Genomic DNA, 27,635 nt, shown 5'->3' with positions numbered 1-27,635 from the left:
CAAAGAGCTTGTGTTGTTCCAGATCAGGTGAGTAGCTCAGCCAGGTCTCCATGAGGCTCCTGGATATCCCAGGCTTAGCAGGTAGTCCCAGTCTTAGGAGGCTTAGAATGCATAACTACCCCCTCTGGACAGCTTACTCTTTGCACTGAATTCAATATTTCCCTCAAAAATGTTATTTCTGAAACTTAATACATGGAACACTTCTGAAATTTTATACTTGAAGCTGCCCTCTGCAGAACTCTTAGATTAAGCTAAAGAACTTCCTGTTGCTTATTTGCAAACATCAAATATCTCCATCATTAGAACCCATGATTTACTTGAGTCTAAGTTCTGTTTTCTTCACTTATTCATCATCTACCAGGGACATTTTTGCAAAGAATTTTACAAAAAGGAAGATTCTTTCCCCAATTGGGAATTGTTTAGTTTTTTTCCCTCATGTTAATATTTCTCTTCCTTAGCACTTTGCTTCTTAATGCTAGAACCAATCTTACTGTATTGACATGCCAAGCTTAAGTTTACTCAGTAAACACTAAAGTTGGAGTCACTGGGTAACTGTTTATGGGCCGGCCCCTAGTACTGCCACCTTCTTTCAAGAGCACCAGGATTCTTTTCATGGAGCTTAATTTTCAGAAACACTTGGAAATGTAGAAAAGTTTAAAACTGAGCTATGAAGTGACATCTCCAAACTTTGTTATTGAAAATCTGAGAATAGCGGTGTGCCTGGCTGGCTCAGTCAGTGGAGCATGAGACTCTTGATCTCAGGGTTGTGAGTTCGAGCCCCACATTGGGAGTAGAGATTACTTAAAAAATAAAAAAATTAAAATAAAATAAAAAATAAAAATCTGAAAATATTTATGGTTTTCACTCATGTGCATTAAATAAACTCTTAAAATGTGCCTCAGAAAGTAAATTATTGAGTGCTTACTGCAGACCAAGAATGATGTTAAATGCTTTGCCCTCTCTTATTTAATCTCCACAGTGATGCTTTGAGGTAGATAGTATTATTTTATACAGATGTTGAAGTGGAAGGAGAAAATCTGGATCTAACATGTGCCATGGTGCTTTTCTTACTAGTAGGCAACATCAGGAGTGAGAACCCTGCTTTTGAGCCCTGGTCTGCTTCTTACCTGTGTCCTCGGGCATGTCACTTCTCTTCAACCATCTCACCTCGGCTTCCACTTCCTCCTCTGTTAGTCATTAATAATTCCTGATTATCATTAATCGTTATGATTATTTTTATTTGAAGGGGGTCCTAACTTCAACAGAACAAACCCTCCATCTATCATTTCACTATTATAGTTTCGATCAGTGTGTCTTAAAGATTGAAAGGCAAATTGGGACAACATGGATGGACCTAGAGGGTATTATGCTACGTGAAGTAAGTCAGACTGAGAAAGACAAATACCATATGATTTCGCTCATATGTGGAATCCAAACAAACAGCAGAATCAGACCTACATATATACACAGAACAGTTGCCAGAGGGGGAGGGGTGGGGGAGGGGCACAATGGGTACCTGGGGAGTGGGAGAAATAGGCTTTCAGTTATGGAATGAATAAGGCATGGAAATAAAAGGCACAGCATCAGGAGTGCAGTCAATGATCCTGTAAGAGCATGGTATGGTGACAGATGGCAGCTACACTTGTGGTGAGCACGGCATGATGTATAAACTTGTTGAATCACTATGTTCTACATCTGAAACTAATGTAACATGGTGTGTCGACCATACTTGAATTTTAAAAAATAATTTTAAAAAGATGGAAAGGTAAAAACCATGGGGAGGGGTCTTAGGTTAGTACTTACCAGTTAATGCTTCAATTAGCAATTAATGCTTTGATAAGAATTACTTGATAACCAGCTGAGAACAAGAACAGAACATGGGCTGAGCTACCATGGACAGAAAGGTACTAATGACTCCTGAAGGACCAATGGAGGTTGGATGAAAAGTGCCCAAAACAAAGGTTTCACCTACGTACATATTATCTGGGCTCCGCCTGGCTCAGGATGTGCCTTAGGATTTGGTGTGAAGGCAGGGAGTGACGTTCAGAGTATCATGTGCAGTCTGGTCTGCTGAAGTATGAATGAAGAAGTGCTGACAGGAAAACCAAGAAAGCGAGCCTGGGGGAGGGTATAGGGAAAGCCGTAGTCAAGAGTTCAGATTTTATGCCACAGTGAGGAATCTTTGAGAACTTCTTAGCAGGGCCACAGCATGAGACCCAAGCTGCTTACAGAATCAGGGAAATGGTGGGGCTAGGGTATGGAAGACAGGGGCTTAAGACGCGGTCAGGAGGTCCTTACAATAATCCAGTCATGAGGTCCTGGAGCCCCAAACTAGGGTGGTGGTGATAAGAATAGAAGGAAGGGTGCAATGCTGCAGGAGATATGGATGCCAACTGGACTTGGGGGATTGCTGAGAGGATACCCGTAAACCACAGACACCTAGGGATGCTGGGCACTGATGAAAGAGGTCCAAGAATTCCTATTTTCCTTTCCCTCTATTCTCTACCCAATCAAAAATGCCCTAACTTGACATCAGTTGGCAAGTTATTGAGTGCCTACATGTGCAAAATGAATGGAAGAGCATCTTGGCCTACCAAAAACCACAGACAGAAATAAACCTGGCAGAGAGAAGGTGAGGCTAGCACAGGTTCCAAACCTATGGGCACTAGTCTAAACCTCTAAGAATGTCCTTCCTTGGGAAAGGCAGCCCAGATTACTAATAACTAGGAGATAACTGGGATCTGGTCTCAGTTCTGCAACTGACAGGGTGTCTCCCTTAATCGTTTATTTCTTCCTTCTTATTTCGGAGCAGGTATTTCCGAGAACCTCCGAACAGCTCAAACACCAGGGCCGCACTGTCTTTCCTCTACCCATCTATTGCCTTTAATATTCCTTTATTCAGTTAAAACTATTTTCCCCTCTCGTTTTCTAATCACGTTCTTTATAAAGCACAGCACCGATTCGGAGCAGGGGTGATGGCCTCAATATCTGGGTCTGGGCTTGGGCATCAAGACAAAGCCAATCCGCGTGCTCCTTCCGCGTGTCTTCTCTGCCCGCCGCCATCACCGCTCTGCCTCCCCGACCGCATCCCGTTCCCACGGCAACCGCGGGGCGCCCGCGTCCGGGCTCAAGACCTCGGGGCCCCGGCCCCGCCCCCACGCCGGCGCTCGCGGCCCCCAGCTCGCGTTGCCAAGGAAACGGGAGGACGCCAGGCAGCCACCCCCACCGCCTCTGCCCCTAGAAAGTCGGGCCGCCGTCGCGGAAAGCTGCCTCCGGGGAGGAGGAGGAAGAGGGGCCGGTAGCGGGAGGGGAGACGAGACGGGAGGAGGAAGAGGAGCACAGAGACGGCCCCCGCGCGATTGATGGGCGGCCCCTCCGCCCTGGACCAGCCCGCCTGTCCCGCCCCTCGGCCCCTTCAGCCCGCGCAGGTGGGGAAGGACTGACCCGCCAGGTAACGGCCCGCCCCGGCCGCGCGCGCCCCCCCTGCGGCCCCCAGTCCTCCAAGGAGGTGTGGGGAGGAGAAGGGGAACACCCTCTCCTTTCCGCTTCTGCCATTCTGGAGGGAAGTCGGGCCGAAGCCTGGCGGCCTGGCCGCTCCCTCTCCCCGGCTGTCCCGGTGTTTTCCTGCCTCAAAGGGACAGGTGTGGGGGACCCGGTGATCACTTATTTGCACACTGGCAGCCCCCCCGCAGCTGCGCAGCTTCCCCGCAGGCTTCTCGGGTCTGCAAGTCCAGAGTAGGTCTACACGGAGCGAACGGCCCCTCGGGCTTCCGAGGGGGAAATTGTTGATACTGTGATCCTTGGGAGCGTCGAATTGCTTGTCAAGCCTGTGACATCAGCCCCACCCCCCAAAGCTTCCCAGTTACACATGGAGTCTCTCTCTTCTAGGCTTGAAAGTCAGTGTGTGACCGCCCATCTCTGTCACAGTTTCACAATAAAATGAAGAGTCGCCGCCAAAGAGCTTTTCTTACAAGCCCCTTACACCCCCCACCCCTTGATTTCTTAAGCCAGATTGGCTGGGAGAGTCCGATTATCTCCCCCCATCCACGTCAATTCCTCCTCTCTGCCTTCGCTCACAGCATTCTCTCAGTAGAGGGGTGTTAGAAAAACTGGCCCCAAATCACTCATCTTTGTTGCTTACATTCGAGTCATTTTTATAAGATTTTAAAACTCTTAAGATTTTTTTAAGCTAAGACTTAAAGAAATCCGGTAATCTTTGTCATTACAAATTAATTAATTGTGTAAAAGGAGAAATAAATTCTGAGCTCCTTCTTCCAAGTACCCAGTTGTGAAAAAGGGGGGGGGGGGAATTTATAAACCTGATTGTCAGGTATTAATATAGCCATTTAGATGTTGGTCCAAAGGAACCTGAAGCCTAAAGAGGGGCTTAAATTTACATTTTTCTTTATTGCTGAGCCAATAAAATATTCACTTTAGTACTTCTGATATGAGAACATATTAGAAACTTTTAATAAGAAAACAGTGAAATAGGTTGATGTTATTAAAAAGGGCTCCCTTCTTTTGACAAATGTGGTCATAGAACAGAAGGACAGTATATATGATATTTCAGAGAACTGAAAGAAATCTATTCTGCAATCAGATTCTGTTCTCCTTAGTCAGGGAAACTTGGTTTGAATTCATTGCAAAGTTACACTAGAGAGGAATACATATGTCACAAAGTTCTTAGAATATTCCTCATTGAAATTTCACAGATATGTAGAATTTTGAGGCCAAGAAGAATCACTCACTCTTGCTTTCAGCAAAGCAGGACTCCCTTCTCCCTTGCCCACATTCCTCCTACTCCCTTCTCCTCTCCTTCTCCCTCTCCTGATTTAAAATGGCTTCTTATGTTGATTTTTAAAGCACATATTTGGCCCAATATATTGTCACCAGAGACTTAAAAGAGAAGCATGCATGACCATGAGTGGATTTTAAATTGAGAAGCAGTTCAAAGGTGAGAAATGGAAGAGAATACAGAATGCTATTTTAGAAACATGCTCCTTGTCCACATTTTATTACCACCCCCTCCCCCACCTGTCTGTATTTGCGGAGGAAAAATTTGGGGGCTTCAAATGGCCATCTGGTTGAGTAGGCCCACTAAACTGAGATCTGCAAATTAAGCATTATCTCATGTGAATTTATTTCCAAACAGTTATTTCTGTTTCTTGTTCGTCCTGGTCAGTTTTCAAACCTGCAGTACAGTATGAGGTTCAAGTGGTACTTCAGAAAGCTGGAGAATTTTTACCTAAATCGTGGTGATCGCCTAATAATCTCTTTCCCCGGTGCCTACAGTATTTGTTTACTCTCACAGAGTATTGATGTGTTTAAATAAATAACATGTGGGACCATGATGCTTCTAAATATGCATTTTATAGTAAAGTACAGTAATCGTTTATGGGAGGGTAAAGAGACTTTTGTAGGTAATTTGAAAGTCCTTTATTTGGTAGATGATTGTGAAGTCAGAGGTAACCTAGCAAGTAGTTCAAATAGTGTTATTTCCTACCTTGTCAGACACAGTTTTTTCATGCCTCTTGACTTAGAAGTCTCTTTAAAATAACACAGCATTAAAGCCAGGATATATTAGCTGGTTTTTCTATGTTAATTTTGTAACCAAAATGTATCATTCAAGTGGACTCTGGGATGTGCCCCTTTAGTGACCATTAACACATTTTTGTTATGAAACCTTATGTTCTCTGCCTGATTCATATTCAGACAGGCTTCTCTTTCCAACAGTAGCAGCAGAGGTTCATCTTTCTGCCTGTTTTACCACCACTGTTTTCCTAAAAGAGTGGGAACATAACTTCATTCTGTGCAGGTACAAATTCATATGAAAAGTTAAAAATGATCTTTATTTATTTATTTATTTATTTAAGAGAGATAGAGAGACAAGGGAGGAGGAGCTGAGGGGGAGAGAGAGAACCTCAAGCAGGCTCCATGCCCAGCACAGAGCCCAAAGCGGGGCTCGATCTCACGACCCTGAGATCATGACCTGAGCCAAAATCAAGAGTCAGATGCTTAACCAACTGAGCCGCCCAGGGGCTCCAAAAATGATCTTTTAAAGTGTAGTTCTATAAATTACTATTAAAAATCCTCAGAGGCAAAATTTAGGTTTTGCATGTAGTCTGTGGAACTATCTGTTGGTTGTAGCTTTAGACTTGGACTCTCAAAGACCAACTTTCTATACTTCAGAGACAGCAACTCCAGAGGAAGCAGCACAAGTTACTAGATGATACTGCTCAGGGCTAGGTGGTAAACCTGGTGAGATTTCACAATGACCAGCCCAGACACTGAGTCACCATGAGTCAGGGGCAACCTGATTTTGCCAATATCTATACAAATGAAAAAAATGAAGAGAGGAAGGAAAGCTTCAGAATGCAAACACCCAAGGGTAGGGATGTTGTCTATCTTATCCTGCTGTTTCTCCAGTGTCTAGAGCAGCACCTGTCACATGGTAGTCACTAAAAAATGTGTATCAGAAAGAAGAACAAAGCTGGAGGCATCATGCTTCCTGATTTCAAACAATATTACAAAGCTATAGTAATAAAATTATATGATATTGGCATAAAAGCAGACACATAGATCAATGGAACAGAGTAGAATGCCCTGGAAAACTCATGCATATATAGTCAATTAATTTATGACAAAGGAGCCAAGAATTTACAATGGGACAGTCTCTTCAATAAATGGCGCGGGGAAAACTGGAAGGCACATGGAAAAGAATGAAACTGGGTGATATTACACTATACACAAAAATTAACTCAAAATGGATTAAAGACTTGAACATAAGACCTGAAACCATAATACTCCATAGGTGGTAAGTGCCTTGACCTCGATTTGTCAATGCTTTTTTGGATTTGATATCAAAGGCAACAAGAGCAGGGTGCCTGGTTGGCTCAGCTGGAAGAGCAGGCGACTCTTGATCTCAGGGTCATGAGATTGAGCCCCATGTTGGGTATAGAGATTACTTAAATAAACTTTTTTTTTTAAAAAGGCAACAAAAGCAAAAACCAACAAGTGGAACTACACCAAACCAAAAAGCTTCTGCACAGCAGAGGAAACCATCATCAAAATGAAAAGTCAATCTACTGAATGAAAATATTTGCAAATCATATATCCAATAAAAGGTTAATATCCAAAATATATTTTTAAAAAACGCAAACAACTCAATAGCAAGAAAACCCAAAAACCCAATTTAAAAATGAGTAGAAGATTTGAATATTTTTCCAAAAGAGACATACATGTGACCAACAGGTACGTGAAAAGGTGCTCAACTCACTCATCATGAGGGAATGCAATCACCCTTGCTGACAATGAGATATCACCTCACCCTTGTTAGAATGCCTACTATCTAAAAGATAAGAAGTTAAGTATTGATCAGGATGTGGAGAAAAGGGAATCCCTGTGCACTGTTGGTGGGAATGTAAATTGGTGCAGCCACTATGGAAAACAATATGGAGGTTCCTCAAAAAATTAAAAATAGAACTACCATATGATCCAGCAGTTCCACTTCTGGGTGTTTATCCAAAACACTAACTCATTGCAGCATTATTTACAATAACTAAGACATGGAGGCAAACTCTGTGTCTATTGATGGACGAATAGATAAAATGTGAGATATATATATGTCAGACAGAGAAAGAAATGCTGTATGATCTCATTCATATGTGGATCTAAAAAACAAAACAAAACTCACAGATAGAGAAAACATTCAGAGAACAAACTGGCAGTTGCCAGAGGCAGGGATTGGGGAGGGAGGGGGGCAACATTGGCGAAGGGAATCAAAAAGCACAAATTTCCAGTTATAAAATAATAAGTACTGAGGATGTAACATACAGCATGGCGACTATAGTTAATAATGCTGCATATTTGAGGGGCGCCAGGCTGGCTCAGTCAGAAGAGCATGTGACTCTTGATCTCGGGGTCGTGAGTTTCAGCCCCACGTCGGGTGTAGAGATTAATAAATAAAATAAAGAGACTTAAAAAATACTGTATATTTGAAAGTTGCTAAGCGAATAGATCTTAAAAGTTCTCATCACGAGAGGAAAAGAATTCTAACTATGTGGGTGATGGATGTTAACTAGACTTATTGCAACATTTTGCAATATACACAGATATCTATTCATTCTGTGGTACACATGAAACGAATGTCATGTTCTACGTCAATTTAAAAAAAAAAAAATACGTGTAGCAATCACTGAAAGGGCTTCACTGGCCCCAAAAGCAGGATGTGTAGGACTTCAGGTGACCCTAACCGAGGAGGTCTCTCAGACTCATCATGAACAGCGCCGTGTACTAACTGTGTGACTTTAAATATTTTGGTCATAAACTCAGGCCACACCAATCAGAGCCCGGGCTCCTGAAAGCATCGTGTCTACTGCCTCACCTCTCGTTTGCGCAATCCTCGGCAATCTGTCTTCAGTGCACTCACCAAGGTTATAAATAACCTGCTCCTTGAAGCGCGCTCTTCGCAGCGGCCATGGAACCGCGCCCACCTGGTTTGCCTCCTGCCTCTCCGGCTGCTTTGCAGCTTCTCTTCCGCCCGGTGTTCTCAAGTTGGAGTGTTCCTCAGCTTTCTGTCCCGGCTTCTCCTCCTCTTCCCAGTACACATACTGCCTTCTTCAGCTGTCACCCAATGCCCGTGGTGCCCAAATCCTTGCTTCTCTCGTCAGCTCCAGAGCCCCGCGTCTAGGCGCTGGCCTGACGCCTCCACTCCCCCCCCCACAAGCCCCCCACTTCAAATTCCACACGGTTTTCTCACAAAGAGAAATGTCTCCAGAATCATCCACCGACCAGCCACCGGTTCCCCGGGGAGCTGCTGCGAGCCCATAACCTGGCTGGCTTCCTCCACCTTCCCTCTCCCGCGCCATCCATATCATCACCCAGCCCTGATGATTTTCTCCCCCGAGGAGCCCCCCAAATCCATCGTGGTGAGAGTGTGGGCCCTGCTGTGAGACTCTGTGGTTCAAACCCCAGTTCTTCCATTTACCAGCTCTGCAGCCTTAAGCAAGTTACTTACTCCCTCGGTGCCCCAGTTTCCTTATCAGCAAAATGGAAATAGAGTGGTTGCCTCAAGCACCATCCTGAAGATCCAGTGAGTTACTGTGTGTAAATGTTGACAAGAGTGCCCAGACCTTCAGGAGGCTCAGTAAATAGCAGCTCCAATGTCTGCCTCCTCCACCGTTGCCTCCTCTCCACTGTTGCTACCCAAGTGTGGTCGCTGTCTTACCTGGATTATCGTCATATGTTCCCGGGGGTCCTTCTACTTTCGTTTTTACTCCCCCCCCCTTTCATTCTCTACACTAGAGCTGGAGGGGCCTTTGAAAATGCAAATCTAGGGGCACCTGGCTGGATCAGTTGGTAGAGAATGTGTGACTCTTGATCTTGGGGTTGTGAGTTTGAGCCCCATGTTGGGTGTTGAGATTACTTAAAAATAAAATCTTTAAAAAACAAAATAAAATGCAAATCTAACCATTTATTCCCCAGGTTGGAATCTTCCAGTGGCAGTTATATGGCTCTTGCAATCATAACCTTCCAGGCTCCAAGTGAACCAGCTGGCCCCTGTCTCCCCGACAGCCCTGCGTTGCTGTTCTCCCCTCTCTCTGCTCCAGCTGCACTGGCCCTCTTGGTCCTCAACCACACCAGCCCCCTGCTGCCCCAAAGCTCCGGCACCTGCTGTCCTTTCTGTCTGAGAGGCTCTCTGTCCCACTTCTTGCCTGGCTCACTCCTTAGCAAGCCCAGTGTCATTTCCTAAGGAAAACCTTGCCCCCTAGACCATGTCATGCCCTCCCATAATAACCGTCTCTCAAAGAAGCCCACATTTCCACTCCATAGCCCTTATCACAATTAGGGTTCCCTAGTCAATGCTCAAAAGAGTTGGGATTTGAACCCTGAGAGTCTCACACAGCAGGGCCCACACTCACACCACGATGGATTCAGGGGCTGCTCAGGGGAGAAAATCATCAGGGCTGGGTGATGATATGGATGGCGCGGGAGAGGGAATGTTAGGAAGCCGGCCAGGTTATGGGCTTGAGCAGCTCGCTGGGCGGTGTGAACATTCCCCTCAGATAATTCTGGAGGAGGGGCAGGCTCGTGAGAACACCTCGTGGAGTTTGAAGTGGCTGGGGTGCGGCAATGTTCAGCGTCAGTCCTCTGCCCACCCGACTGTGAACACCACCGAGGCAGGGGCACGTTCATCCTTCTGACGGCTGTATCCCAGCACCCAGCATAGGGCCTCAGTTGGAATAGGGACGCGACTGTTGAATAAGTGAATTTAAGTGACCAGGCGCTCATAACTTTAGTCATTGCTAATTTCGCTAGATTCTTGGGTTTCCTTTTTTTGTCAAGTCATAGAACTGCTTCTGAATCAGGTGTCTGTCAGTCTAACTCCCTATGAATAACCAACCAGGACGGGATTGCTGAAGCCAGCTGATGAATGTGGCTGCATTATTTATGCCCAGAACAGGAGGGCTGTAAGGGCATCCACACCAATACAAAGAGTCCTTGCTGGCTGAAAGGAGCATCTGTGCCTTTCAAACAATGGAAATTAGATTAATAAGAGAATAAAAGCAATTATACTAAGATAAATCCAAATACGGCACAGCAACAAAGGATTATGTCACAGCACATTTATTTATCTTTTATATGCAGGTTGGGGATTAAGAATCATGTTGCATGAAGCAAGGGACAGGCAGAAGTTCGTGAGTAATGTTCAATATCTGCGGGACATGCAGCATAAGGTGGACTCTGAATATCAGGTAACTGCAAAAAACTAGAATCATCTTCCACCTTCCTTACAGTAATTATGTGAGAATTCAGGATACAGTCTGAGTACATGATAAGCAGTAATCACTTTCTAAAATCCAAAACCCATCACTTCCTAGATGTGTGACTATGGAAAGCCACTTGACCTCTCTGTGTTTCCTCATCCTTAAAATGGGGTTAATAACAGTACCCACTTTGGGGCACCTGGGTGGCTCAGTCAGTTAAGCATCTGACTCTTGATTTCAGCTCAGGTCATGATCTCAGGGTTGTGAGATCAAGCCCTGTGTCGGGCTCTGTGCTAGGCCTGGAGTCTGCCTAGGATTCTCTCTCTCCCTCTCCCTCTGCCCCTCCCACCCTGTCTAAAAAAAATCAAAAAAATATAATAATAGCACCCACTTCATAATATTGTCACGAAAACAAAATAACACTTGAAAAGTACTTAGCACAGAGCTTGGCACACAAACCTAGTCAATGAATGACATGAAGGCTTAAGCTTGATAAGCCAGCTATCCAGAAAAAAACCCTTAAAGAGTTAATGGGGTTGACCTACCATTTATAAAATAACATGCCTTTCCACTGTCATCCCACCAGAAGAAAGGTGGTTAACACATTCTCCAATAAGCTAACTATTCGTCACCCTAGTTACAGTGTTTACATGCAAAAACAAAACAGACAGGGAGCCTGAGGAGTCGTGATGTAATTACCCAGAGCTAGCACAGGACAAACTTGCCAGACTGGGCGTGAGATTCTGGGAGCAGTGAGAAAGTGTCGCCCAGCCTGCTGGCCAGAGGTCAACCCTTGCCAAAGAGGCATGTCCTCTGCTTCAGCCGAGGATTGAAAAGTGCTCCTTCCTTAAGGAAAACACAGAACTGTTGCTATCAGATTTTTCTCCTTCTTAGCAATTTCAAATATAACCAAACCTCCTGGGTCACCAAGGAAACCAGACCGAGCTCAGTAACCTGATTTCACCTGTATAGCGCAGCTCAGCTGTGGGGCTGGAAACAGAGTCAGCAACTTCCTCCCACAACTTGCCAACCCACGCACGAGACTGTAAAATTGAGGGAATTTCTGTAAAATGAATAAGAACGTAAATACCTGAACTGGTCACACTGGGAATCCATCTGCTTTTCACCAAGACGCCTCTGCCACCTGACCTTCATTTGGAAATGCTTGTTTGAAATTGTCTCCAGAACAAGCACGTAAGAAAATCAGTCTTATTATTTGATGATCTCTGCTGGAGAAAATCACACAACTGTGTGGCCTAAAGTCACTGGGGCTTTATTTTTCTAATTTCATTGGACTTTCAACACTGTCCTTATTAATAAGGATACTTTCAACACTATCCTTATAAATAACAACACTTTATCAAGTGCATACAACGTCCTAAACAAAGTCCCTTCTCTCCCAGCATTCTTATTCTGGAATTGAGAAACAAACAATACACACAACTAAATAAATATGTAAGATAGTTTTGATTACTGATAAATATAAGGAGGCAAACAGAGGTAACCAGCTGGGGGGTGATGCTCCCTTACACAGTTAGGGAAGCCTCTTTGGGGAAGTAACATTTGAGTGTAGAGGTAAAAGATGGGAAAGAGCTGGCCAGAGCATCCTGAGCAGAAGGAAAGCAAGTGCAAAGACCCTGAGGCAGGAACTAACTTGGAGCCCTGGAAGAAACAAAAGAAGGCCAGAGTGGCTGAAACACATTGATCAAGGAAGAATGTGGCACGTGACAAGGTAAGAGAGGTAAATGGGCCAGGTCGTGTCGAATCTCTCAGGACAAAGTTTGGTGTTTGGAGTTTATTCTTAGGGAGAATTATTGGGATGATTTTAAGCGGGGGAGTGGCATGATCTGATTTACAGTGTTTAAAAATCACTCTTGCTGCTGTATGGGGAAAGGAAGGAAAGGGACTTGAGAAGCAGCAGAAAAACTTGGTAAGGAAACTCTGAGAGAAATTTAGGAGAGAAATGATGGTGGCTCAGACCCAGGGGGTAGGAGTGGAGGTGGTGAGAAGTGGCCCAACCCAGGAAACAGAAGAAGAACTGACAGCATGCCGATATATGGAGAGGCGGAGTGACGGAGAGAAAGGAGTGAAGGTTGACTCAGCATCGACATGCTTACTCGTCCATCAGCTCCCTCTGTCATTGTCAGTTTTCAACTTTCCTACTTTTCTCAGACCTGCAATCCCCACACTTTCAACAAAGAACTTCTCTTCCTGTTTTATACACACAGGAAACAAAGCAAAGGACCCAAGGCCATCAGGTGGGAAGCCTCGCCACTCCTTTCCTTCCATTCCAGGCTACACACCCATCCAGCCCTCAAGTTCGCAGGGGGAAACAACACTTTCCCGGCCAGTGGCTGGCCGGAGCTCTTGGCCCACACCCTGCTGTGTCCAGCCCCTCTCCATCCAGGGACTTGTCGTCTGTATCTTTGACATTTCCTTCCTTCTAATTGGCTCAGCCTACAAACATGCTCAAGTCCCTCCTATACTGAGAACAAAAGAACAAAGCTGCAGGACACGCGGTCCATCTCTAGCCACAGCCCTGGCACTGTCCCCAACCTGCTACATTTCTATCTCTACTCCCCCCCCCCCCCCCGCCAACCCCGTTCATTCCTAACCCACTGCAGCCTGGCGCCCCCTCCCCTCCCTGAAGTTGTTCTAAGGTCAGTAGCCAAATTCAAGGGACATCTTTTTAGTCTTTGTTTTCTGAAGCTTTATCTACATTTGACACTATTACTCCTTCCTTCTCAAAACATTACTCCTTTGGCTTTCTGACAGCACACTCTGCTGATTTTCCTTCTGTTTCTCTCACATTCTTCTCCCTGCCCCACAAATGTTAATTCCCCCGGTTTCCAACAGCCTAGCTTTCTTCCAACTCACAAGGTCTCTGTGACCCATCTCCTCCCTCCCATGTTTTTAACCATCACTCGTAGACTAATGACCTATGATACTGAGTCTCCCTAAAGTGTCACGATCACATGCACGCCTGCTTGTTGCACATTTCCATCTGGATGTCACAGAGGCACCTCAGCATGTCCACCCTCTGCCGTCCTCCTCTGTATGTAAGCCTTGCCCGACTCCTTTCTCTCCCTCACCTCCCACATCCCACCTGTTACCAAGTCCTGCCACCATTATTTAAAAGCTCTTGAACTGGTGCCTTCCTTTCATCCCATTGCCACCACCCTGGTTCCCACCTCCATGGTTTCTTTCCAAGATCATTACAATGTCCTTATTACCGTTCTCCATGCCTCCAACCTTGGCATCCTTCAGATTGCTTTTTTGAAATCTATCTAAAATGTGAACTTGACAGTGCAGTTGGAATGCATGAAACCCTGGAGTTGCTTCCCCCCACGTAGAGGCAGGTCCAAGACCCAAGAACCACAACCAGAGCAGCCTAAATCTTCACCGCTTCTCTGACCTCCCCTTCCCCCTTTACTCTCTTGACAAGGGTGGTAGAGACTGCAGTTTGAATTTAGAACTAAATGAAACCTCTGTACTCCCACCACACCCTTCTTTTAAAACCCACTTTATTGGGGCGCCTGGGTGACTCAGTCGGTTAAGCATCTGCCTTCGGCTCCGGTCATGATCCCAGGGTCCTGGGATCGAGTCCCGCATCGGGCTCCCTGCTCAGCGGGAAGTCTGCTTCTCCCTCTGCTTGCTGTTCCCCCTGTTTGTGCTCTCTCTCCCTCTCTCTCTCTCTCTGACAAATAAATAAATAAAATATTTTTAAAACCCCACTTCATTGAGGTATAATTCACATATCACAAAATTCACCTGTTTTAAGTGTATAATTTAATGACTTGCAGTAAATTTACCAAATCTGCAGCCAAATCATCATCCGGCTTTAGAACATTTCTATCACTCCAATACCAAATCGCCCTTTCATACCTCTTTCACGTTGCTTATGAAATTGTATTGAAATTGTCTTGTGGGTGACTTCCCCTCAATCTGGACCACAGTTTCTTACGGGCAGGGATGGAGACATACTCTATTATGTCGAACTGAATGCCCTGCCTTTGATGGGAGGCACCATTACCTAACTTGACCACCGACTCTGTTTATCAGTCTTAGATTCAGCTGACTTATAACTATTTCTCAAGGTCAAGTCCACCCTCATTGAGCATTTTCAAAACCACTCACCACAAAGTCTGCAAAAAATAAATATGGTTGTCTTTAATATGTTCTGAGTATTGTTGAATTAAATATATAGCAACCCACAGAAACGACTTCGAAGGGAACAGTAGTGAGCTATTTGTATGATTTAGTCTCTCCCTTGACTTGTTCCAGAAAGGATTTAAAATAGGGGTTTAAGAATCATTTGCATGACCTTAATAACCCCTCAAAAACTTGGTCCATATATGACCTGTGTGCATCTAGATAATTTACTAAGATAGACTTTGCATCGGGTCGATATTGAATCCCTGGCTCATCAATGAGCTTGGCCCAAGGAATCCCAGCTTTCGCTCCCAGGGCAGCAACCTGCTTGCACACTAGGGACTCCCCATTTCAGAATGTACAAATAGTGTAAGACCTAATAACTAGATAGGACTCCTAAATCATATAAATTTGCCACAGATTCCTGCCTGTGCTTCACTCGCCTTTAATGAACTGGCTCAAATTGAAGCCCTTACAAACCTCCTGTGTACATATTCCTGTGACATCCTAAAATATGCTGAGGGTTGGTGCACACCAAATTAGCAGTGCCTTTACAGGTCTGTGTGGTGGCACCAGGAGAGGTGGCTTAAACCCACCCTGAGTTATTTTGATGCTGCTCCTTTCAGTGGTTGGGTGGGACCCTTTTGAAAAAACAAGAGGAAATAAACATCTATCTGGCATACTACATGCTATTTCAGAATCGGGTAGCTAGTACATAATTACATGCCATCTCAGGATTTGGCTCTGTTTCTTCAAGGGTGTTCATGCTGCATAGATTTTTTTTTTTCCCCTTCCTTCTTTTGGTCAAACGTGTTTATGTAACTTGAGGCAGAATTTAGCCATTAATTTCTACCGAAAGCTGGAGACAAAGATTACACTTGGCATTTCAGAATGATATTCCATAATCTATCAAATGTGTTCGGATGGGTTTCATTCCCTGTCATTTATTTCATCCTGATCTTTCAAGGACTGAGCGAACAACTGAACATGACGCTATGAACTTGTTCAAGGACATGATAGGTGACAGTGCCACGTGGCGGGGGGCTTGGGGACCGTCCACTCAGGGGGTTGAGGGAGTAGAGAAAATTCAGCTTCCCCTCCCATGGGAGCCTGGGGGAGGGTTCTCTGCTCTGCTCACCTCTGAGGTACGTGCTTCTGTCCTCTCCACAGACAGAACAGGAAAAGAAACTCATTTGAGGGGAATAGCATGTCAAATTGTTCTTACACCTCTGATTCCTTAACATCTTAAAACTAATGAACTTGAATAATGCCACCAATGATAATTAAACCCCCGAAGTCCGGGTTACGCATGTTAGATCATAAGAACAGAGAAGTACCAACCGAAGCAGTGGCAAGTCCCACTTCTCCAAATGCTTGGAGGTTGGAGCGACAATAACCTTGGCGGAGGCCACCATGCTCGAGAGGCAGAGATGCCCCGTGGTCACGGGGTTTTTCATACTGGAACCGGGAGGCCGGGAAAGTGTTCCTATGGCTGGTGGCTTCTTAAGGCCTCCGGAGCCCGGATGAGGACTTGGAGGCGGGACTGATAATCAAATAAACGTAAGAAACTGAGCCTCCCACTCCCCCATTACCCCCCCACACCGGTGGATTCAGAAAGCTGCAACACTGAAGAAAAAGCGCTTTATGAGGTACCCTGGCTGACTGAGGGCAGGATCTCCTCAGTTGTCTGGCGGGGGAACTGCAGGCCTAGGAAACAGACCGCTGCCTCCAGGGCACAAAAACAAGGATGAAGCTCAGGCCCGGACAGAAAGATTCTTTCTTCTTCCCTGACCAGGATCCGAGTCACGCGATTTGGCAAAGGCTGGCTTTAGAAATAGAAGTAAACCAAGCAATGGGATCAGAAACAACAATTAAAGCCTAATGATGATAATGACGGTGATGAGGGTGATGATGGTGGTGATGAGTGCCTTTCACTGAACACTCGCCAGGAGCCAGTCACTCTGCCCAGCGTCCTGCCAACAGGGCCCCAGGCTCCCCGGCAATCTGGCGGCACCGGGCATCTCCCTCTTTCAGATGAGGGAAGCAAGAATCAATGGAGTTAGTCAGGCTGCCCAAGGTCATGTTGCGAGAAAGTGGCAGAGCTGGGGCTTGTCATGTTTACCCGTATTGAGTTACAGTGAGTCACAGAACCCACGTCATCTGCCACAGGCATATATGCACATTCTGTGTTCTGCCCCCACATTGGGAGCTTGTGCTCTGGAGGCAGCCTGACTGCGTGCCGATAGAGGGATGGGCTGGGAGGGGGGGTTGTGGGGGCAGCGCCAGAGGAGGAGTGAAGGAGGAAGCCCCCCACCCAGCTCAAGGAGGAAATGAGTTACCTGAAGCCTTCCATTTTCAGACCGCCCTCAGCCAGTTCCGTCACATGAACAGAAACTTATTTATAGCAATCTAGCTCCAGACACGTGGAACTGAAAAGGGAATATTTTTAAAGTTCCAGGGGAAGGGGAGCCCCCGGTGATCATGAGTTACACGTCAGTTCCTCCTTGCCAGCCTGTGGATTTCACACTCTGCCCTGTCGCTCTGGGACCCCCACTGTGCAAACATCGGCATCAAAAATGGTAAAAAAAAAAAAAAAAAAAAAAAAAATCGTTCACATTTACAAATAATAAGAAAACTAGCCCCCAGGGGACGTGGGGCAGTTACGGCTCCTGTCTTGCTATTTCTAGGACTGGAAGTCTGGACTTGCCTCTCTGTCCCCATGTTCCTTCAACTGGGCAAAGCTATCACTTCAAGAGGACCGATGTTTGATTCACACAGAAAGATTGCTGCTTGGCTGTAACAAGATAAAAATTATGTGCCCTGTCACCGGTTTGCTCTCGGACTCCTCTATGAGAGGAGGCATAAAGGAACCAGAGGAGAAAAATTTTTTTTCGACACTGCAAACCATTCTACTCCTCCTCCCCTTTTGGTAAAGAAATATTTAAGTTGCATGCATTCTTGGAGAGAATTTTCAAAAAACACTCAACCCACAAGAATTCTGTTCATCCCACAAAATCTGCCTTGGTCCTGCATGCATTTGCTAACACGGTCCTCCTCTTTGAGCCTATCAGCATTTGCTGTTTGCGCCTGCAATCCCAGTCGGGTAGGATAACACAGACATCTGCCGCTCCAGGAAACAACATTCCGAGCCAGGGTTCCTCCCAAACGGGCTCCAATCTGAAGTCATTGGAAAAGGAATGAAAAAGGAGAGGCCCGTCTTTACTGGAACGTCATTAAACTCTCTGGCTAACTCTCTTCAGGTTTACTTTGGTTTATTTTCATACTCGATGTTTAACTTATTTATCATAGTTACTGTCTACTACTTTTGGGGGGTTTTTTTTGCTCAAATTATTTATTAAAACAGACACTGCCAGGGCACCTGGGTGGCTCAGTTGGTTGAGCGTCCGACTCTTGATTTCGGCACAGGTCATGACCTCAGGGTCTTGGGATCGAGCCCCAGGTCGGACTCCACGCTCAGTGGGGAGTCTGCTTGGGATTCTCTCTCCCTCTGCCCCTCCACCCCCGCCTCAAATAATTAAAAAAAAAAAAACACTGCCCACGATGAAGATGGCTTGCTATCTATGTAGCATAGTTTTTTGAAAATAAGATTAACAGTGACACAGGAAAAAAGGGGGGGGCAACCATTTTGGATTGCTGTCCCTTTCCAAATAAGGCAGGGTGGAACCGTACTTTCCGACACTTTCCACTTGCTGCAGGTACCATGTGGCCGCTGTGCATAAGCCCCGAGGCCAGGGCTTCACCAGCAACGTGGTTGTGAAGCACGGTGTAACCAGCTCGCTGTTCCCAATTCCAAGTGGTAAATGTTTTGTTAATATCAGGTCATTTCTATTTTTAACCATGTAGCATAATATTAGGCTTTCCCAGAGGCGTGAAATTCTGGCAAGTCCTTCCACATCAAGGAAGGAGATGCATTTTCTAACAAAGGGGAAAAATGAAGAAGGAATCTTTCCGTTCTCAACCCAGCCAGGAAGGGGAGATGTCAGGCCCTGTTTAGAAACAGTATCGTTGGTCTTTACATTGCGTTTCTTTACCACGACGGTGGATAATTTGGCTCTAGCAGCGCAAAGGTGAATTCGGGCACTGAATCTATAGAAATGCTCCAAGAAGTTTTACTATTTTAAACTATTTAAAATATCAGTTGAAACCCCCATAGCACATGCTATCCTTGGGGTTTTTTTCTGTCCTGATCCTGGAGAAGAAATATATTGGTACTAGATTTTCTCTTAATTTTGTTTGTTTTTTAAACGACGGAAAATTTTTTTTGTTGGTTATTTTTATTTTTTTTTTGCATTTGGGGACTGATATTTCCCTCTGAAACAATAATGCAATTCAGTGAACATTAAATGCTAGATGCTGGGGGATTCAAAAGATAAGAGGTGGTCCTTACCCTGAGGGTTCTTACTGATCAGCAGGAGAAACAGGCTCAAAACAACTAACTTGTACAGCAGTTTAAAAAAATTGCATAATTCAAGCTGCGTCTGTATAAAGGAGCAATTAATTTGGCCTGGGGAAGAGGAGCAAGGCAAGGAAAGAGATGCCACGTGAGCTGGATCTGAATAGATCTGCAGGATTTGCCAGCCTGTGAACATCCCATGAAAGGCATTCCGAGTGGAAGGAAGCGCACGTGCTAAAGCTCTCACATAGGAAAAGCCTTCCCCTGGAACCAGGTGTGATCCAAGAGGCCAGAGTAGAGTGGTGATAGAATGAGGGGGCTTGGAGAAGAGCAAGGCAGAAGGGGAAGCTAATACCGTGTATCAGGTCCTTCTTGCCCTAAGCAGGCAATTGTTGGGGAAATACTTGTCAAAACACCTCTTGGTATGTTGATTTTAATTTATTAAAGCAGTGGCTACTATTTTTGACCTGGCATTTTGGGCAAAGGGAAGAGAGAACGATGCCTGGCTGAGCGTCCTCACACTTGGTAAAGGTGTTGATGAGACCTTGGAGATGGACGTTATATATTTCATGCTCCTCATTATAGAAATTAAGCAAAAAGTTATATAGCAAAGCTCATCGCACACCTAAGCCAAGGAAACATTTTTTTATTCTGCAGGCTTGTCTGAGACGACAGGAATACAGAAGAGACCCAAATGAGAAGAAACGAGATCAATTTTGGGGGCCAGAGACAAATTTGGAGAGATCCCGGTTTTCAAGTGGGTCATCTTCCAAACAGGTACTTAGAACTCTGGGAGATATCCTCCTCCTGCTTCTGCTGGTGTGTGTGTGTGTGTGTGTGTATGTGTGTGTGTGTGTGTGTCAGTCACTTAGGAAAAAGCCAACTCAGAAAGGAGGTGTTGGAAACCCTAAATGTCAGGACAGGGAGACGCAAGGGCAAGAGCTCCCATCCTGGGTACTGTCCAGGCAGCTTCTTTGTTGAGCAACTAACCCTCTTCACCCCGGTTGGGCCTCCATCTTCTTTCCTGAGGGGCCTGATGGAGATTGTCTCTGAGGCACCATCCAAATCAGAAATGCTACAGCTCTTTCATTTCAAGAGTTGAGGCTAAGATGAATAAGTCAACCAGAGAAAGACAATTATCATATGGTTTCACTCATGTGTGGAATATAAGGAATAGCACAGAGGACCATAGGGACAGGGAGAGAAAATGGAAAGGGAAGAAATCAGAGAGGGAGACAAACCATGAGAAACTCTGGACTCCGGGAAACAATCTGAGGGTTGCTGGGGGGAAGGGGAGGATGGGGTAACCGGGTGACGGGCATTAGGGAGGGCACGTGATGGGATGAACACTGGGTGTTAAATGCCACTAATGAATCATTATATGTTGGCTGATTGAATTTAAAATTTAAAAAATGGAAAAAAAAAAAAGACTTGAGGCACTGGGCCTTCTAAAGCACAGCATCACCTATCTATACAGCTGCATCAATGTCTATCTGATCTGTCCCTATAACCATAGCCATAAGATAAATACAGATACGAAGATATATCATGTATGTGTATGGGCGTATAGTCTAACCCACTGCATTGCTTAATCTTGTTTTTAAATAGAGTAAAATGTAGTAATAACTGCATCCTGTAATAACTAGAAATTGTTCACATGTTTTTGTCTGGATGATAATAAAAGATAGTAAGATCAATATGATAGTGATATGATAATAGTTGTAGTTACCAATATCTGAGTGCTTACAATGTTCCAGCACTGTGCTAAGCGTTTTATACATATTAGCTTATTTAATTCTCATAAATCTCTATGTATTTACCTCATTTTACAGATGAGAAACTGAGCCTTAGAAAAGATAAGAAACTTGACCCAAGACTTCATGCCAGTGTGTGGTGGAGTCAGGGTTCCCTTCCAGGCAGTCTAACCCAGGGAGGGTGCTCTGAACCACTGAACTATATGATCATATTTCATATTTAAGATCTTATCTGAGTACGAATTTTACTTATCCTATGTAAGCACTAAATACCACAAGCTGCATTCAACACCGTTTGTTAGCATGGTGAATTGATTTAAGATGAGTAATATGCCTTTTATGAATTCTTATTTAATATTTTATGCCTGCAATATACTCCAGAGGATGGACTCTCTCTCTCTCTGTCAGTGGCGCGGATCCCCGGGATAGATCCTGGATACCTGATATCAATCAAGTTCTCGTTGGGATTTCTCCTTTAATCTGGGATGCTTACACTGTGGTTATTTAATGTTCAAAGGATACCTTAAAAACATCAATGATTGATGTTTATGGATGTAGTTGTATCCCTGGGTGAGATCTATACTCCCTATTAAGGAACATGAAATCACACGATAAAATATTCCACCTAGAGTCTGAAGGGGAAAGAGACTCTCTTACAATATTGGCACCATCAAGAAGAACACATCGCCTGGGTCGTTCCCTGTTAGTCAAAGACGAAATAGAATGCCTGCTGCTGATTAAACTTAGGGAGTGAGATTAATCCAAAAAATTAAATCTAGTTTGGCTAGAACAACACATTTTTAGCATTAAGAAAAATTCTCACTTTTTTTTTTTTTTTTTTGCATGCAGGAACAAAACTCAAGGGCAGATAAAAAATGTAACGTAAGTCAAACAGTAACATGCAGCAATCTTCCTAGACTGGTAAAACACACGGGCAGCTGGGTTCTTGTATTTTCACGCAAAGACTCAAGTGCATAACCATGGCCATTTCCTATGGCAATACTAGCACATTCAGGATATTCTAGGACTTGAAGTTTCATGCTCCTCTCCACAAACTTTGGGGGACAGGCTGTTGACAGATTTCTGTAGTTTTCTTCTTTATGCTATAAAAATTATTCATTCTTTAAATCATCATTGCAAAACACTCAGACTGCGTCTAAAAAAGGATATGGTTGTACATATAAAAGTAATGATGAAATAAGGACAAAAATATGTGGTCAGATGCATAAAACTGGCCATTTCCAAAGTACAAGAAAAGGATTTTTCATGTATGCACTCTGTCTCTCTACCTCAGTCTGCCAGAGAACCCAAAACAACATGACTTACATGATCTCAATATCTTCCAGGTAATGATATCCCAAGGGTTTGGGCCTTGATTATACAAGTGCCTTCAAGGTCACATCTTCTCTATCAAGAAGAGTGACAAAACCAGAATTTTCCACAGTGAAATTCACCTCTGCTTTGCTCTCTGTATTACTGATATTCTTTGGGGGATACTGGAGGATTTGCCTCTGGGTACAAAAGCACAGGAAGGCTGGGGGGTGGGGCGGCGAAAATGTCACTGAATGTATCATTCATCAGCCATCTGACTTGTGTGCTCGTAATGTTGATCCCTGCCCCCCTGCTCAGTCCTTCAACTTTTGCTCCATACGAATGAAGCCAGAGATCCCTTACGAGATAAACCAGATCAGGAACTCTTCAGCCCTCAGGATCATGGGTTGGTTTGGAGCGTTCTCTTCTCAGGTTTGGGCCCCCGCCCAAATGTCTCTGAAAATCTGGTTGTTCTTAAACCCTTATAGTCTGGGCCTGCCCCGCTATCTTTCAAATCCTGAGGGAATACAGAACTTATCAAACCTCTTTTTATAGGATCCTCAGTGCCAGGGAGGTCCTGGAGCCAGTCTCCCAGAGGAAGCTGTAAGAATGCTGGCACCTGCCAAAGGAGAACGCAGGCCAGCCCAGTCCCAGTTTGCAGAGCTCAGTGGGTTGAGTACCACATCAGGTACTACAGGTGCAAAAGATAATTGGTCACTGAGAAAAGAGCAGGAGAAAGATAGTTCAACGTGTAGGGGTAACCTAACCAAAGCCCTCCTCCATAGGTGAACATTCCCCCTACATAATTCCCTTCGAGAGACTGCTGCGGCTGAAAACCCTCCAAGGAAAGCGTTGCCTCTGATCTGTAAAGGAGAGTTCATTCTGACTGAGCGGGCAGTGAGTGAGCGGATTGCTTAATGCACAGGACGCTTTCCACCGCACTCACTGCGTGAAGCGCACCACCACCAAATTCTGATGCTTGTATTGCAGTTTCTGCCACGTGTTCCTTCCTTGACCCAGTCTCAGATGATCACAATTCTGATGAACCTGGACTTAGAGACGTTTACCATCCAATCATAGATCCAGTATCAAGCTATCATTTCCAGATACCTGCCTGGAGGGGGCAGATCCCCAAATGCACAGTTAACACGGCGGCCACTCCACGAGGCGCAGGGACCTCACTACTGCCTGTGGCTTTAACTGTACCTTAGACAGAGGCCGTGTTACCCCTAAATCCAAGATAAAGCCATAACCATCAAGCTCGTGCTGAGAGGTTCTTTAAAGCGGTACCTCCTAAATGCATTTAAGTTAGCGGTGTGGCAAAGTAGAAAGAACACTCATCATCAAGAGCCATCTCTATCCCTCATCACAGTGTGAATTCAGACAAACCACTTCTAAGCACTTCAATTTCCCATCAAGGAGATACTTATTATTAATGCTGATCTCGTGGGATCAATGCGAGAACAAGAGACTCTTACGTTCATGCTAACATTAGATTACATTATAAATTGCCTTGGTGTCCGACCGGTCTTACAAATGGTGCTCTAGGAAGTATCAGTAGCAGAGCAGGCTCTGAGGCTTCTAGAATACCTTCTTTCGCCTCAGCCCAATCCCAAGCCACATTTCTAAAAGCCAATTTAATTTTAAAAGGCAACTTAATTTTAGACCCTTTTCAAAGTTACATACAACCATGTTAACTGTTTAATCAGAGTAGAAGAAATAGGGAAATACACAGCAGCTCCATCTAATCAACTAGGAGTTGGATGATTAGTAGATTAAAAAGCAAAGCAGTCTCTCGATACGAGCAGGAAACCGTGTCCCCGGGAGAGCCTCTGGCCTAGATGAGCCTGCTGTAACTGACAGGATATTTCGCCCTCCCAAACCTTCACAGAGAAGAAACAGGAGCCCCGATTACCCCAGAGAAAATGATGAGAATGATTAGCCCAGGACTTGGGGGTGAGGGGGAGCAGCAACCTTCTACGAAGAGGGGTGTCATGAGCTTTTCTTATCTTCTAGCCTCGCTGAAAGGGACACTGTTCCAAATGCACATACCTCAAGGACTTAGGACATGTTGTCACTGCATTTACTTCTTTGTCAGCAAAGAAGGCAGAGACCAAGAGTACCGTTTGCCCTGCTGATAGGAACGGGATTATTGTCCTTCACCATCAGCAACCGGCAACTAAATAGATTCCGTGTCACAAGGACCCAACGTTCCGTGGGAAGGCGGCAGTAAACCTGACACCAGCAGCGACCGGCTCGTCCCCAGGCCTGGCTCAGTGGGATGTGGACCGGTGAGATCACCTGAACCTCCCAGAAAGCACAGTAAGCTTAAGTGTGACGGTGATTACCCAACATAAACATTTTAATTGTTTTGTTCATGATGATCCGCACAAACTTTGGAGGTTGAAATAAAAAACAAAGCCTCTTCAAGTGACCTGCAGTGGCTTAAAAAGTCAGAATATCCATCCATACATGAGGGCAGCAGAAGTCTAGAACTGTGCTGTCCAATAAAGTGGCCACTAGCCATGTGTGGCTATTTACCTTTACCTTTAAATTAATTAAAAGAAAATTGTAAACCCAGTTACTTGGTCTCGCTAGCCACATTTCACATGCTCAGTAGCCACATGTGTCCCATGGCTGCCATACTGGACCACAAAGATGTAGGACATTTCCACCATTGCAGAAAGTTCTATGGGACAGCGCTGCTCCAGATTGCGGTCAAGTTCAAAAAACAAGACAAGAGCCCCTGGGCCAGGAACGGGTTTTGTTTCCCAGAAAGTGACCCTGCATAATGCACAATACAGTGTTTTGCATACTGCAGCTCCTTGCAAATGTTAGCTCTCTGACGACGGTGCAGCTGTCCAAAAAGGTTGGCTCGATTTGCATTTTGTGTTTTCTGAGACCTCGGTATATTTGCATGCCTCCTTTCATTACCTATTTATTCAGCGTATCCTGCCTGTGAAACCTTGAGCTTCTCCCCTTTCAAACGGCTCCCATTAATCTGTCAATGTCAACCTACCAACACCCTTACCGGTGTCATGAAAGCAGCCAGGGCTTAGCACAGGGCATAAGCGTTCCATGACTCACACTTTTAATTTTCCCTAACTTCTGCTTGTCCATTCTCGGATTCCTTGAGGGTCTGGCCTCCCTTCTTTCTGGCTCCAGGCCCGTGTGTGGATGAGGCAGGTCACACACGCACACACTGGTTCTACCTGCCAAAAGGCCCCACCCTGGGAGGCTGTGAGTCATCGTTAGCACCTGGTGTGTTTGTCATAGCCGCCCTCTTGACTGTAGCTCGGATTCTGCACCCTCGAGGTGCACCTGAGTAATCCCACAGCTCTGCACACGACATCTCGAGCTCCAAATGTACGTCACGGAGAGGGAATGTGCAGCCCACGGTTTGACAAGTGCAGATCTGTGGGAATTCTCATTTGAGTTTGTTTTCCATTTTAGCTGTTGATCTGTTCACCATGGCGTGTTCCACAAGCGCCTCAGACTCAAGATGCTGACTGTATTATCTGTTTCCCTCAAAATGGTTCCTCTTCCTGAATTTATTTCTGCCCAAGTCACAATTCCAGAAATTATCTTGGATTCCTCCTCCTGCTCCTTCTCACACCAATCAGACACCAAAGCCAGAGCGTCTTGTCTCCTTCCTCGTGAATCTGTCCATTAGCGCACCCCTCTGCAGGGCCATCTTTTTTGGCCTGGCCTTTTTTGGCCTTCCTACAACACCCTCTGGGCTCAAGTCCACCTTGGGATACATCTTCCTATCTCCCTCCTCCCTTAGGCTAGAAGCTACTCCAGAGCGGGTGCTGTTTATTGTCCTACTTCCAATGCCCACCACCTAATAGGAGCTCCATGAACGTGTGATGGCTGACAGTTACAAGAATGTTTTAGGAATGCACACATGCTGAAGTCCTAGTGATATAGCCGTTAACAGCCAAAATAGGAATCCTCATCATGAACGAGAGAAAACAGGAGATGCTGTTCCTCGGAGTGGTGAATGCTCCCTGATGTTGCCTAAGAGGCTAGTAGTTTAGTGAGGCTGCCGAGGTGCAATGGCCAGTTTGGGCTTGAAGACAAGTCAGTTACGATCAACCACTTGGAAACCTCCACGCTGGTGTTGACCAGAGAGTGACTAGCGAAAGAGAGCCTTCTTTCCCAAGGCATACCCCTCTGCGAATGGACAGGTGGCTTCTTCAAAGCCCTGGCTAAGTTCCTTTTGTCACAGACCGGCAAGAACACAAGGACATAAGAGAGTCTGGGTTGAAGCTCTCTGTGGACGGAGGAAACTCAGAATGGCCCAAAGTTGGCCCGGGACTCAGTTGTACTTTATAACAGAAGTCATCTTGTTATAAAAACACGATTTAATGTTCCACCAGAGAACTCACCAGACTAAACCGGAGACTTCTTTTATGATTAGATTATAGATTAATTGGAATACCTGGCGAGCACGCCCCTCCGTGGGCAAGCCAGGGCGCCGGAGGTCTTCAGCAGGACTGATGGAGCATACAAACGCTAACCGTACGTTGGGCAAAGCCAGCAGCTAGTGCTTCATTTCTCCTTCATTTCTGTGCTTTGTCTGAGTTCCACTAGGTAATTTAAAAATAGGCCATGGCAGTAAAATGGGGCAACTGTCAGTTCAAATTGCAGCTGCTTCCAGAATGTTGTCCTGCCTTTTTTAACAGATAAGCAAGACAGCCTCAAGTCAATCCTTCCACTGGGGTGATTCTGCCATGTGGCCGGGTGACACAAACCCCAATTGTTATCCCAGCTCAGTGAAATTGTCAATGCCGAGAATCGGTGGCCTCTGACCCAGAGAGTTCCTTGTGTTAATTGGACTCAGCAACTCCGAAAGTGCATGGGAGAAGATCATAATAAAGTAGCTTTTTTTCCCATTTTCTGTAATGCTATGTGTTTCAGTTTACTACATTTTATTAAAATTCCCTCCTTTAAAAAAAATGGCCCTAATTATTTTTTAAACACAAAAAGCTTGTTAAAAACCAATTAAAATTCCAGCTATCAAAATTTAAATTTTTTTCAGTTGCAAGACATTATTCGGGTGCATACCTGCATTAAACATGATTTATAATATCCAGCATTTCATCCTAAAATTTTCTTTGGTATTGCTTTTATATTGCTTTATTCACTAAAGAATTATGAACCACTTGCATCCAAGACACGGTGCTAGGTGCTATGCGGACAGGGTACTAAATAAACCATGCCCCCACCCTTGGG

At 45.0% G+C, this 27,635-nt stretch overlaps 1 protein-coding gene across 1 annotated transcript in view; it reads left to right on the top strand.

Moving 5' to 3' along the window:
- Positions 1–10,652: 10,652 nt before the first annotated feature.
- Positions 10,653–27,635, top strand: part of MARCHF10 (membrane associated ring-CH-type finger 10) — a 72,808-nt gene continuing 55,825 nt past the window's right edge. The window contains 2 exon segments of the mRNA XM_078065893.1: positions 10,653–10,754; positions 19,990–20,109. Coding sequence (XP_077922019.1) covers positions 10,665–10,754; positions 19,990–20,109 — 210 coding nt within the window. The 5' untranslated portion in view covers positions 10,653–10,664.

Source organism: Halichoerus grypus, chromosome 2 (assembly GCF_964656455.1).
Source record: "Halichoerus grypus chromosome 2, mHalGry1.hap1.1, whole genome shotgun sequence".
Taxonomy (NCBI): domain Eukaryota; kingdom Metazoa; phylum Chordata; class Mammalia; order Carnivora; family Phocidae; genus Halichoerus; species Halichoerus grypus.
Note: the sequence above shows the minus strand (reverse complement) of the source record. Positions and strands in the feature narration are given on the sequence as shown.